Source organism: Amblyraja radiata, chromosome 6 (assembly GCF_010909765.2).
Source record: "Amblyraja radiata isolate CabotCenter1 chromosome 6, sAmbRad1.1.pri, whole genome shotgun sequence".
In the NCBI taxonomy this organism is placed as follows: Eukaryota; Metazoa; Chordata; class Chondrichthyes; order Rajiformes; family Rajidae; genus Amblyraja; species Amblyraja radiata.
The window spans coordinates 104,369,107-104,381,308 of NC_045961.1; the positions used below are offsets into that span (position 1 = coordinate 104,369,107).

Below are 12,202 nucleotides of genomic sequence, written 5' to 3' on the forward strand. Positions count from 1 at the left end.
CTTCGATTTACAGCATCTGCAGTTCTTTCTTAAACATTAATAGAGGAACAACCCCCACAATTAAAATGTAGATCACGGAAATGTCTGAGACCTTACACTTGGAAAAAATGAGACTTGTCTTAATTGACAAATCAGAACTATTTGCTAGAATATGGTCTCCATTTATTGATTTTCTAAAGGGGTAAACTAGTTCAACACAGAAGCTGGACAAACTTGAATCCAGGACTGGATGAACAATTAGTCTATAATCTACAGACCTATCTCCAAAATTGTGTTATTGGTGATCCTCTTTGTGGTTTTTTTCTCCCTCCCCTCTCTATTAGCTTATAGTTTCCTTTTTCTCTTCCATTATTTCTTCTCTCTCTATAGCTCTAACTTTAAAAAAAAAATAATAAAAAATTAGAAGCTGTGTTTATATGTAACTGGTAAGCAAATCGTGTTTTGGTTAAGATATGTATATGCTTCTAATAAAAATATTTTTAAAAAAACAAAAAACATTCATACTGAGGTACGGTGAAAAGCTTTGTTTTGCATCCTATCCAGTTAGATCAGATAATACTATATATACACACAGTTGTTAAAATCAAGTACAATAGGTAGAGAGCAAAGGGAATGATAGAGTGTGCAGAATATAGTGTCAGCATTGCAGCGCATCAGTTCCATAAACTTAGTCTAATGTCCACGATGGGGTAGAGGTGAATCAGACTAAAGCCTAGCTAATGGGAGGACTGTTCAGGAACTGGGTAACAGAGGAGAAGAATCCGTTCCAGAGTCTGGCGGTCCGCGCTTTCAAGCTTCGGTACCTTCAGCCTGACAGGAGCTGGGAGAAGGAGGAATGACCGGGGTGGGATGTCTGATTATATTGGCTGCTTTTCCAAGGCAGCGTGAAATGTAAATGGAGTCGGTGGTTGCCAGTCGGGTCTGTGCGATGGACTGGGCTACATCCCCAACTCTCTGCAATTTCTTGTGGTCTTGGGCAGAGCTTTTCCACAAATCAAGCTGTGATGCAGTATTTTTTCAAAGGTGCATCTGTAGCAATTTGTAAATTATCGGACCCATGCTGAATTTCCTCAGACTCTTGAAGAAGTAGTGACATTGGTTGTCACGTTAATGCGGCTGGTACACACAGATCATTAGTTATATTAATGCCAAGGAATATGAAGCTCTCAACTATTTCCACTTCAGCACAATTGATGCCAATTGGGGCCTGTACGATTTTATTGAATAGCAGAACAGGTTCAAAGGGCCCACTTCTCCTATTTCTTATGTTCAAATAAAAGATCACATCCTTTTTGTCAAGGAAAAGTAAACCCTTACACATGTTGAATGACTGAATGCTTCATCATCATCAACTTGGCGCAAGTCAATATCCGACCTGACATTTCTTTACAAACACATAATTTTCTCCCACAATCAATCTCAATGAAAGTGTTTCTAATCTGATCCAAAAATATAAGCTGAGAAACTGTGGGGATTCAGAAGAGGGGGGGTGGGAAAGAGCTTTTAGGAACATTGTTTTGGAATATGAACCCAAACCTGCAGGAGAATGTATTAATTAAGGCAAACCAGCACAGATTTATTGAGGGCAAATCATATTTAACCAATTAGGCAGAATGTTTTGATGAAGCCATTATTGTTGCGAGAGTTTGCAAGACAACTGCAGAATTAGAGAAGGCTTTTGATAAGGTGTCACATAACAGGCTTCTCAGCAAAAGTTGGATCATGTGGCATAAAAGTGGCATTGATGACATTAATACAAAAATATTGCCTAACAGACATCATAACACTGGCCAGGCCTCACCCAAAATACCCTGTTCAATTTAGATGGTCTTCTTCTTGCGAATGAAACATGAACCAAAGGAACAATTTATTTTCTTCGGTATTCACCAAGGAGAAGGATATTTAATTATGTGAGGTAAGGGAAACTAGTAGAGTAGCTATGGATACTATGAGTTTCAAAGTAAAAGAAGTACTGACACTTTTGAAAAATATAAACGTGGATAAGTCTCCAGGTCCTGACAGGATATTCCCAAGGTCATTGAGGGAAGTTAGTGTAGAAATAGCCGGGGCTATGACAGAAATATTTCAAATGTCATTAGAAACGGGAATAGTCCCCGAGGATTGGCGTACTGCGCATGTTGTTCCATTGTTTAAAAAGGGTTCTAAGAGTAAACCTAGCAATTATAGACCTGTTAGTTTGACTTCAGTGGTGGGCAAATTAATGGAAAAGATACTTAGAGATAATATATATAAGCATCTGGATAAACAGGGTCTGATTAGGAACAGTCAACATGGATTTGTGCCTGGAAGGTCATGTTTGACTAATCTTCTTGAATTTTTTGAAGAGGTTACTAGGGAAATTGACGAGGGTAAAGCAGTGGATGTTGTATATATGGACTTTAGTAAGGCCTTTGACAAGGTTCCTCATGGAAGGTTGGTTAAGAAGGTTCAACTGTTGGGTATAAATGCAGGAGTAGCAAGATGGATTCAACAGTGGCTGAATGGGAGACGCCAGAGGGTAATGGTGGATGGCTGTTTGTCGGGTTGGAGGCAGGTGACTAGTGGGGTGCCTCAGGGATCTGTGTTGGGTCCTTTGTTGTTTGTCATGTACATCAATGGATGAAGGTGTGGTAAATTGGATTAGTAAGTATGCAGATGATACCAAGATAGGGGGTGTTGTGGATAATGAAGAGGATTTCCAAAGTCTACAGAGTGATTTAGGCCATTTGGAAGAATGGGCTGAAAGATGGCAGATGGAGTTTAATGCTGATAAATGTGAGGTGCTACACCTTGGCAGGACAAATCAAAATAGGGCATACATGGTAAATGGTAGGGAATTGAAGAATGCAGTTGAACAGAGGGATCTGGGAATAACCGTGCATAGTTCCTTGAAGGTGGAATCTCATATAGACAGGGTGGTAAAGAAAGCTTTTGGTATGCTAGCCTTTATAAATCAGAGCATTGAGTATAGAAGCTGGGATGTAATGTTAAAATTGTACAAGGCATTGGCGAGACCAAATCTGGAGTATGGTGTACAATTTTGCTCGCCCAATTATAGGAAGGATGTCAACAAAATAGAGAGAGTACAGAGGAAATTTACTAGAATGTTGCCTGGGTTTCAACAACTAAGTTACAGAGAAAGGTTGAATAAGTTAGGTCTTTATTCTCTGGAGCGCAGAAGGTTAAGGGGGGACTTGATAGAGGTCTTTAAAATGATGAGAGGGATAGACAGAGTTGATGTGGACAAGCTTTTCCCTTTGAGAATAGGGAAGATTCAAACAAGAGGACATGACTTCAGAATTAAGGGACAGAAGTTTAGGGGTAACATGAGGGGGAACTTCTTTACTCAGAGAATGGTAGCGGTGTGGAATGAGCTTCCAGTGGAAGTGGTGGAGGCAGGTTCATTGGTATCATTTAAAAATAAATTGGATAGGCATATGGATGAGAAGGGAATGGAGGGTTATGGTATGAGTGCAGGCAGGTGGGACTAAGGAAAAATAATTGTTCGGCACGGACTTGTAGGGCCGAGATGGCCTGTTTCCGTGCTGTAATTGTTATATGGTTATATGGTTAAGTGTGCGGTGGTTGCTGGTCAGCGCACACTCGATGGGCCGAAGGGCCTGTTTCCGCGCTGTATATTCAAACGAAACTAAACTAAACAATACCAGATGATATGAAGCTGAGAAGGGAATGGAGGGTTATGGTATGAGTGCAGGCAGGTGGGACTAAGGGAAAATAATTGTTCGGCACGGACTTGTAGGGCCGAGATGGCCTGTTTCCGTGCTGTAATTGTTATATGGTTATATGGTTATAATAGTTAGATCTCAAGCCGGGTGTTGAGCAGCCAGGTTGTTGTCTCTGTGTCAATGTCTGTCAAGCCCCGAGCTCCATTTGGTGGGTGGTAGAGCGGGCACCCAGAGATGACATGGTTGGCTGGCTGTTGTACTGCTCCGCTTTTACAGGCTGGGCTCTGGCGGAGTCCCCATCTCCACATGCTGGCATTCTAGATGGTGGGAAGGCTGGGGTCATTTAAGGAGACCCTGAAACTATTTGAGATATTGCTCAATAGAGGGCCCAGTTGCACCTCCTCCAACCTCATCTACTGTATCCAGGTGTCAACTTCTCTACATCGGTGAGACCAAGCGCAGGCTCGGCGATCGTTTCACTGAACACCTCCGCTCAGTCCGTCTTAACCTACCTGATTTCCTGGTGGCTCAGCACTTCAACTCTCCCTCCCATTCCCAATCTGACCTTCCTCCATTGTCAGAGTGAGGCCCAGCGCAAATTGGATGAACAGCACCTCATATTGCACTTGAATAGTTTACACCCCAGCGGTATGAACATTGACTTCTCTAACCAGATAGCCCTTGCTTTCTCTCTCCATCCCCTCCCCTTCTCAGTTCTCCCACTAGTTTTATGCCCCTGTCCCACTTAGGAAACCTGAATGGAAACATCTGGAGACTTTGCGCCCCACCCAAGGTTTCCATGCGGTTCCCGGAGGTTGCAGGTGGTTGCCGGAGGTTGCAGGTAGTGGAAGCAGGTAGGGAGACTGACAAAAACCTCCGGGAACCGCACAGAAACCTTGGGTGGGGCGCAAAGTCTGCAGAGGTTTCCGTTCAGGTTTCCTAAGTGGGACAGGGGCATTACTGTCTCCGACTTCATTCTATCTTTGTCCCGCCTCCTCCCCTGACATTAGTCTGAAGAAGCATCTCGACCTGAAATGGCGTCAATTCCTTCTCTCCAGAGATGCTGCCTCACCTGCTGAGTTACTCCAGTATTTTGTGTCTACGCCAGTTAACAAGGATGGATTAGAGAAGCTGAGACCCTTTTCTTTCAAGAGAAGATTGAAGGCAGATTTAAGGAAAGTAGGTAAAATGTCAAGGAGTCTTTACAGAATCAATAATGGGAGGCTACAGGGTGGTCAAGGAGTAGACGTCATAATATGAAATAACAGGAAGAGAATTAAGAGTCACGTGAATTTTTTTTTTTTAAACTATGCACACACTGCATGCGTTTGGAAATTGGAATGTACAGCCTGCAGATGTCTAAAGAAAGGTCCAGACCCGAAATATTGCCTGTCCATGTTCTCCAGAGATGCTGGCTGACTCACTACTCCAGCATTGTGTGTCTTTTTTGCCTACATATGTGGTGGAGAAAGGTTCAATTGTGGCATTCAAAAGGGACCGGTTAAATGTATGGGTAGGGAAAGTTTGCAAGGCAATGGAGACAGGGATGAGCCCTTAAACCAATGAGTCACTCTGGTGGAGAGATGACACAGATACAATGAGCCAAATGATCTAATTCTGCGCTGTAATCATTCTATGATTTTACACAGCTGACGCATATATAACCGGCCACTGAGTTAGCTTCGCCGAATTGCACAAGAAGCCTCCTCAGTCCTCTCTCACTTCACTTTTCCCATGAATCACACCTCAAAGATAAATTGGGTTAGCTACCATTTGTATTGATCTACTTAAAGCAAAAAGTTTAAATGCTGGAAATCCAAACTTAAAACAAAAATGTTGGGGTAACTCAATTGATCAGGAAAGATCAAAGAAGAGAGGGGCAGAGATAACATTTCAGGTCAATGATACATTTGATCAGACCTCTGAAAGGACACATTACGTTTTCATAAATCTTCTATTTTGGTTGAATCCACGACCACCAATAGTACTGCAACAATTTTACAGTTCCATGGCTTTCATTAAAGACAATTAAAGAAATGTGCCTTCGTGAGCTTAAACATACAAAACCATCCTAACATGACGAGTCAAAAATCTGATACCCCTGCCCATGGGTGGCACAGAGGCAGAGCTGGTAGAGATGCTGCCTCACAGTGCAAGAGACCTGGGTTCTGTCCTGACCTCAGGTGCTGTGTGGGGTCTGCACGTTCTCCCTGTGACCATGTGCCCTGGTTTTTTCCCACATCCAAAAGACAAGTGGGTTTGTAGGTTAATTGGTATCTATAAAATTGTCCCAAATGTGTAGGTAATGGGATAACATAGAGCTAGTGTGATGGACTGTGGACTGGGCCAAAGGTCCTTTTTCCATGTTGTATCTCAAATGTATCACCAGCAGCTTGTCCTGGACCAGACATATCAAAGCAATGGCCTTAGAATGTTTAAGTTCGGCATGTCCCCAATAACTCTCTGCGACTTCTACAGATGCACTGTAAAAATCATTTTCCAAGATCCATTAAAGCATGTTTTGGGAACAGCTCCATGCAGACCGCAAGAAATTGCAGAACATTGTGGACGTGGCCCAGACCATCATGCAAACCATCCTCCCTTCCATTAACTCCAAGGACATTTCATGCCACCTCGGCAAGGTCACCAGCATAATCAAGGAAGAGTCTCACGCTAGTCACTGTACCTCTTCCCTCTCCCATCAGGCAAGACGTACAGAAGTGTGAAAATTCAGGATTCAGGGTCAGTTTCCTCCCAACTTTAACAAGACCACTCTCTAGTCAGTGTTAGGATGGGTCAACCATCCTGGGATGAACCATCCTAACACTGACTGCAGAGTGGTCCTGACCTACCATCAATCTCATTGGAGACCCTCAAATTATCTTTAATCAGATATTACCTTGCACTAAACATTACTCCCTTTATCCTATATCTTTAGGATGTGGATGGCTTATTGGTAATCACGTATAGTCTTTTAGCTGACTGGAAAGCAGGCAACAAAAATGCCTTTCACTGTACCTCGGTACACGTGACAAAAATATACTAAACTTAACATTCTAACAGGCCAGTTGACTTTTAACTGTCAAGGCAAGACCTTTAAAGGTTCAAGGACATTAAATACTAACATTGCTTGCAACGCCACATATAGTGCCCTCCATAATGTTTAGGACAAAGACGCATCATTTATTTATTAGCCTCTGTACTCCACAATTTGAGATTTGTGATAGAAAAAAAAAAATCACATGCAGTTAAAGTGCACATTGTCAGATTTTATTAAAGGGTATTTTTGTACATCTTGGTTTCACCACGTAGAAATTACAGCTGTGTTTATACATAGTCTCCCAATTTGAGGGCACCATAATGTTTGGGACACATGGCTTCACAGGTGTTTGTAATTACTCGGATGTTTTTAATTGCCTCCTTAATGCAGGTATAAGAGAGCTCTCAGCACCTAGTCTTTCCTCCAGTCTTCCCATCATCTTTGGAAGCGTTTATTACTGTTTATCAAAATGAGGACAAAAGTTGTGACAATAAAAGTCAAAGAAGCCATTATGATACAAGAATAAAACTGTTAAGAGACATCAGCCTTAGGCTTAACAAAATCAACTTTTTGGAACATCATTAGGAAGAAAGAGAGCACTAGTGAGCTTAATCGCAAAGGGACTGGCAGGTCAAGGAAGACCTCCACAGCTGATGAAGAGGAATTATCTCTATAACAAAGATTAATCCTCAAATACCTGTCCGACAGATCAGAAATAAAGAGGCTACACTGCAAGATGCAAACCGCTGGTTGGCCGCAAAAATAGGATGGCCAGGTTACAGTTTGCCAAGAAGTACTTAAAAGAGAAACCACAGTTTTGTTAAAAGGTCTTGTGGACAGATGTGACGAAGATTAACATATCAGAGTGATGGCAAGAGCAAAGTATGGAGGAGAGAAGGAGCTGCCCAAGATCCAAAGCTAACCACCTCCTATGTGAAACACGGTGGTGGGGGTGTTACGGCCTGGGCATGTATGGCTGCTGAAGGTACTGGCTCACTACCTTCATTGATGATACAACTGCTGATGGTAGTAGCATAATGAATTCTGAAGTGTATAGACACATCTTATCTACTCAAGTTCAAACAAATGCCTCAAAACTCATTGGCCAGCAGTTCATTCTACAGCAAGACCATGATCCCAAACATACTGCTAAAGCAACAAAGGAGTTTTTCAAAGCTAAAAAATGCTCAATTCTTGAGTGGCCAAGTCAATCACCTGTCTTTATCCCAAACATTATGGAGGGCACTGTACAATGACAGCCCATCGTACACCATCCTTGGGCAACAAATGTCACCTGGTCCCAGGTCCCAAACACAGATGTTAATTAGAAAATAGAAATGTGCCTAGAATTGTGTTTTAAAGAGACAAAACATAATTTTATGCAACACTATTTTGTTTATTACTAATTATCTGTGTATATGTGTTTACTGGTCTGTTCTGTTGCAAGTAAGAATTTATTTGTTCCATTGTCGGTACAAATGACAATCAAACACCCTTGACTTGACTCTTGAACGAGCAAACACTCACACTTTCCAGACGATATTTATATCACATACAATGTAGCTGTACTGAAGTCATTTAAAGGGCACATGAAATGCAACCAGCAGCCAAGGACAAACAGACCTTCCTCGCACGAATCACCGACAGAAATGCATGCAGAAAATTACATCCCCAACATGCTGAGGAATGTTTTTTTAAAGCGTAAACGTTGAGCAAAGATGTAGAAGCATCAATTCCCAACTTGCAAAGGCTGGGGAGACTTGTGAGGCTGCAACAAGCGCAGTTACAGTCGCCAGAACCCCGCACATTTAAAACAAAATGTGTGCATTGTTGTCTGGAAAATGATTTTGCAAAACAAAAAGTGTCCAGAGGGACGCAAGTTTGCATTTATTTCTGGTGTTGAGCTAGTGCGGTGGGAGATACAGATAGGCCAAGACACGCAGGGTTCGGCGGCGCCCAGCAACGCTTCCTGTCACTGTGAACCCACCCGGTAATAACTAATTCATATATATATTTGTATATATTTCTAAATTAAAAAATAAATATATAAACTTACAGAACTCGGCCACGTAAAAGGACACGGCGTAATTCTCCTCGCACCAGTCCAGTGTTGAGGTGGGCTTTCCCCAGTAGCCGGGCCTGTCATACACGGGTGCCATGTTGGAGGTGTGCGGCGAGAGGCAGAGACGGGGGAGGTAGGCCCGGTCACCATGGCGACGCCGCAGGCCACGCCTCGCCTCGCCGCCCGCTGTCGATCACAGGCAGAGGACACGCCCTCTCCGCCGCCTGCTCCACTCACAGCGCCGGACACGCCCCCTATTCATGAGCAGAGGTCGGGGCCACGCCCAGATATTCATTAGACCGCCCTGGCCACGCCCAGATATTCATGAGCAGCCCTGGCCACGCCCAGATGTTCATGAGCAGCCCCGGCCACGCCCCCCCCCCTCTCTCTTCATGACGCTTCCTTCTCAGGCCACGCCCTCCATTCACTGCAGTCCCTTCCTACACACATACAGATGCCACTTGATTAAAATATCCTTCCCTCAATGTGATAGTTACCCCTTAAGAATAAGGGGAAGGTCATTTAGGACTGGGATGAATTATAGAGTCATAGAGTGATACAGTGTGGAAACAGGCCCTTCGGCCCAACTTGCCCACACCGGCCAACATGTCCCAGCTACACTAGTCCCACCTGCCTGCGCTTGGCCCATATCCTTCCAAACCTGTCCTATCCATGTACCTGTCCAACTGTTTCTTAAACGATGGGATAGTCCCAGCCTCAACTACCTCCTCTGGCAGTTTGTTCCATACACGCACCACCCTTTGTGTGAAAAAGTTACCCCTCGGATTCCTATTTTCCCCTTCACCTTGAACCTATGTCCTCTGGTCCTCGATTCCCCTGCTCTGGGCAAAAGACTCTGTGCATCTACCCGATCTATTCCTCTCATGATTTTGTATACCTCTATAAGATCTCCACTCATCCTCCTGTGCTCCATGGAATAGAGACCCAGCCTACTCAATCTCTCCCGATAACACACCCTCTAGTCCTGGCAACATCCTCGTAAATCTTTTCTGAACCCTTTCAAGCTTGACAATATCTTTCCTCTCACATGGTGCCCAGAACTGAACACAATATTCTAAATGCGGTCTTACCAACGTCTTGTACAACTGCAACATGACCTCCCAACTTCTATACTCAATACTCTGACTGATGAAGGCCAAAGTGCCAAAAGCCTTTTTGACCACCTTATCTACCTGCAACTCGACCTTCAAGGAATCATGCACCTGTACTCCTAGATCCCTCTGCTCTACAACACTACCCAGAGGCCTACCATTTACTGTGTAGGTCCTGCCCTTGTTCGACGTCCCAAAATACAACACCTCACACTTCTCTGTATTAAATTCCATCAACCATTCCTCCGCCCACCTGGCCAATTGATCCAGATCCTGCTGCAATCGTTCACAACCATTTTCACTATCTGCAAAACCACTCACTTTTGTATCATCAACAAACTTGCTATTCTTGCCCTGTGTGTTCTCATCCAAATCATTGATGTAGATAACAAACAGTAACGTGTTCAGCACCAAACCCTGAGGCACACCACTAGACACAGGCATCCAGTCTGAGAAGCAACCTTCCACCTTTACCCTCCGCTTCCTTCCATGGAGCCAATGTGCTATCCATTCAGCTATCTCTCCTTGGATCCCATGCGATCTAACCTTCCAGAGCAGCCTACCATGCGGAACCTTGTCGAATGCCTTACTAAAGTCCATGTACACAACATCTTCAGCTCTGCCCTCATCAACCTTTTTGGTCACGTCTTCAAAAAATCAATCAGATTTGTGAGACACGACCTCCCACGTACTAAACCATGCTGCCTATCCCTAATCAGCCCTTGCCCATCCAAATGCCTGTATAATCTATCCCTCAGAAAACTCTCTGATAACTTACCAACTACAGATGTTAAGCTCACCGGCCTATAGTTCCCAGCATTTTCCCTGCAGCCCTTCTTGAAAAGAGGCACAACAAGTCTTCCAGCACCTCTCCTGTATTTAAGGACAACTCGTAAATTTCAAGCAGGGCTCCCGCAATTTCCTCTCTAGTTTCCCACAATGTCCTCGGATAGATCAGATCAGGCCCTGGAGATTTGTCTACCTTCAAACATGACAGCACTTCAGTACTTCTTCGATAGTAACCCTGACTGCTCTCAAGACACTTCCCAGTGTCTGCACCAATTTCCTCCGTCCTACTGTCTTTCTCCTCGGTAAATACAGAGGAGAAATACTCATTGAGGACCTTGCCCATCTCCTGTGGCTCCACACAGAGGTAACCGCTTTGATTCCTGAGAGGTCCCACTCTCTCTCTAACTACCCTTTTCCTCCTTAGGTCTATATAAAATCTGGGATTGTCCTTAATGCTACCCACCAGAGCTATCTCCTGGCCCTTTTTTTGCCCTTCTGATTTCCTTTTTTAGTTTACTCCTTAGTTCCTGAAACTCCTCCAGGGATGTACTTGATCCAAGCTTCCTTACGTTGGCCTACTTTGCCCTTCACTCTAACGGGGGACGTACACATCCTGAACTTTCTTCAATACACTTTTAAAAACATCCCACTTGGCCGATGTTCCTTTCCCCTCAAATAACCTACTCTAGTCAACTTGTTGCAGACCTTCTCTCATACCCTCAAAGTTGGCCTTACCCCAGTTGAGCATTTTAACATGTGGACCCTCTCCGTCCCGATCCATAACTATCTTAAACCTAATCGAACTGTGGTCACTGGTCCCAAAAGGCTCCTCCACACACACTTCATTAACTTGCCCTTCCCAATTTCCCAATACTAGATCCAGTGTTGCCCTCTCACGTGTGGGGGCCTCCGCATACTGTTTAAGAAAACTCTCCTGAACACTTTTGAGGAATTGCACCCCATCTGAACCCTTCACGCTATGATTTCTCCAGTCTATATTGGGAAAGTTAAAATCCCTTACTACAACAACCTTTATTTATCAGCCTGAAGAAGGGGTTCGACCCGAAATGTTGCCTATTTCCTTCGCTCCTTAGATGCTGGCTCACCCGCTGAGTTTCTCCAGCATTTTTGTCTACCTTCGATTTTCCAGCATCTGCAGTTCCTTCTTAAACCTTATTTGACCTGCAGCTGTGTGCAATCTCCCGGCACATTTGTTCTTCTAATTCCCATTGACTATTTGAGGGGTCTGTAGTACGCCCCCAACAAGGTTATCATTCCTTTCTTGTTCCTCAGCTCCACCCATATAGCCTCACTAGACGAACCGTCCGTAATGTCACCACTGAACACAGCCGTGACATCCTCCTTAACCAACAATGCAACCCCACCTCCTCTTTTTCGCTCACCCCTGTCTCTCCTGAAGCTCCTGTACCCCAGGACATTAGATTTTAGATTAGATTAGATTAGATTTGTTTATTGTCATTCAGACCTTTCGGTCTGGACGAAATTTAGTTTC

General features: G+C 43.9%; 1 protein-coding gene across 2 annotated transcripts in view; it reads right to left on the bottom strand.

Annotated features, from left to right (window-relative positions):
* The window catches only part of acer3 (alkaline ceramidase 3), a 192,005-nt gene extending 183,063 nt beyond the window's left edge, over window positions 1–8,942 (bottom strand). For both annotated transcript variants that reach the window (XR_004412413.1, XM_033023385.1), the window contains exon 1: window positions 8,783–8,942. Coding sequence is in view for 1 of the 2 variants with exons in the window: in XM_033023385.1 (XP_032879276.1) it covers window positions 8,783–8,885 (103 nt within the window). In the remaining variant the exon portion in view is untranslated. The remainder of the gene's footprint in view (window positions 1–8,782) is intronic.
* Window positions 8,943–12,202: the final 3,260 nt, after the last annotated feature.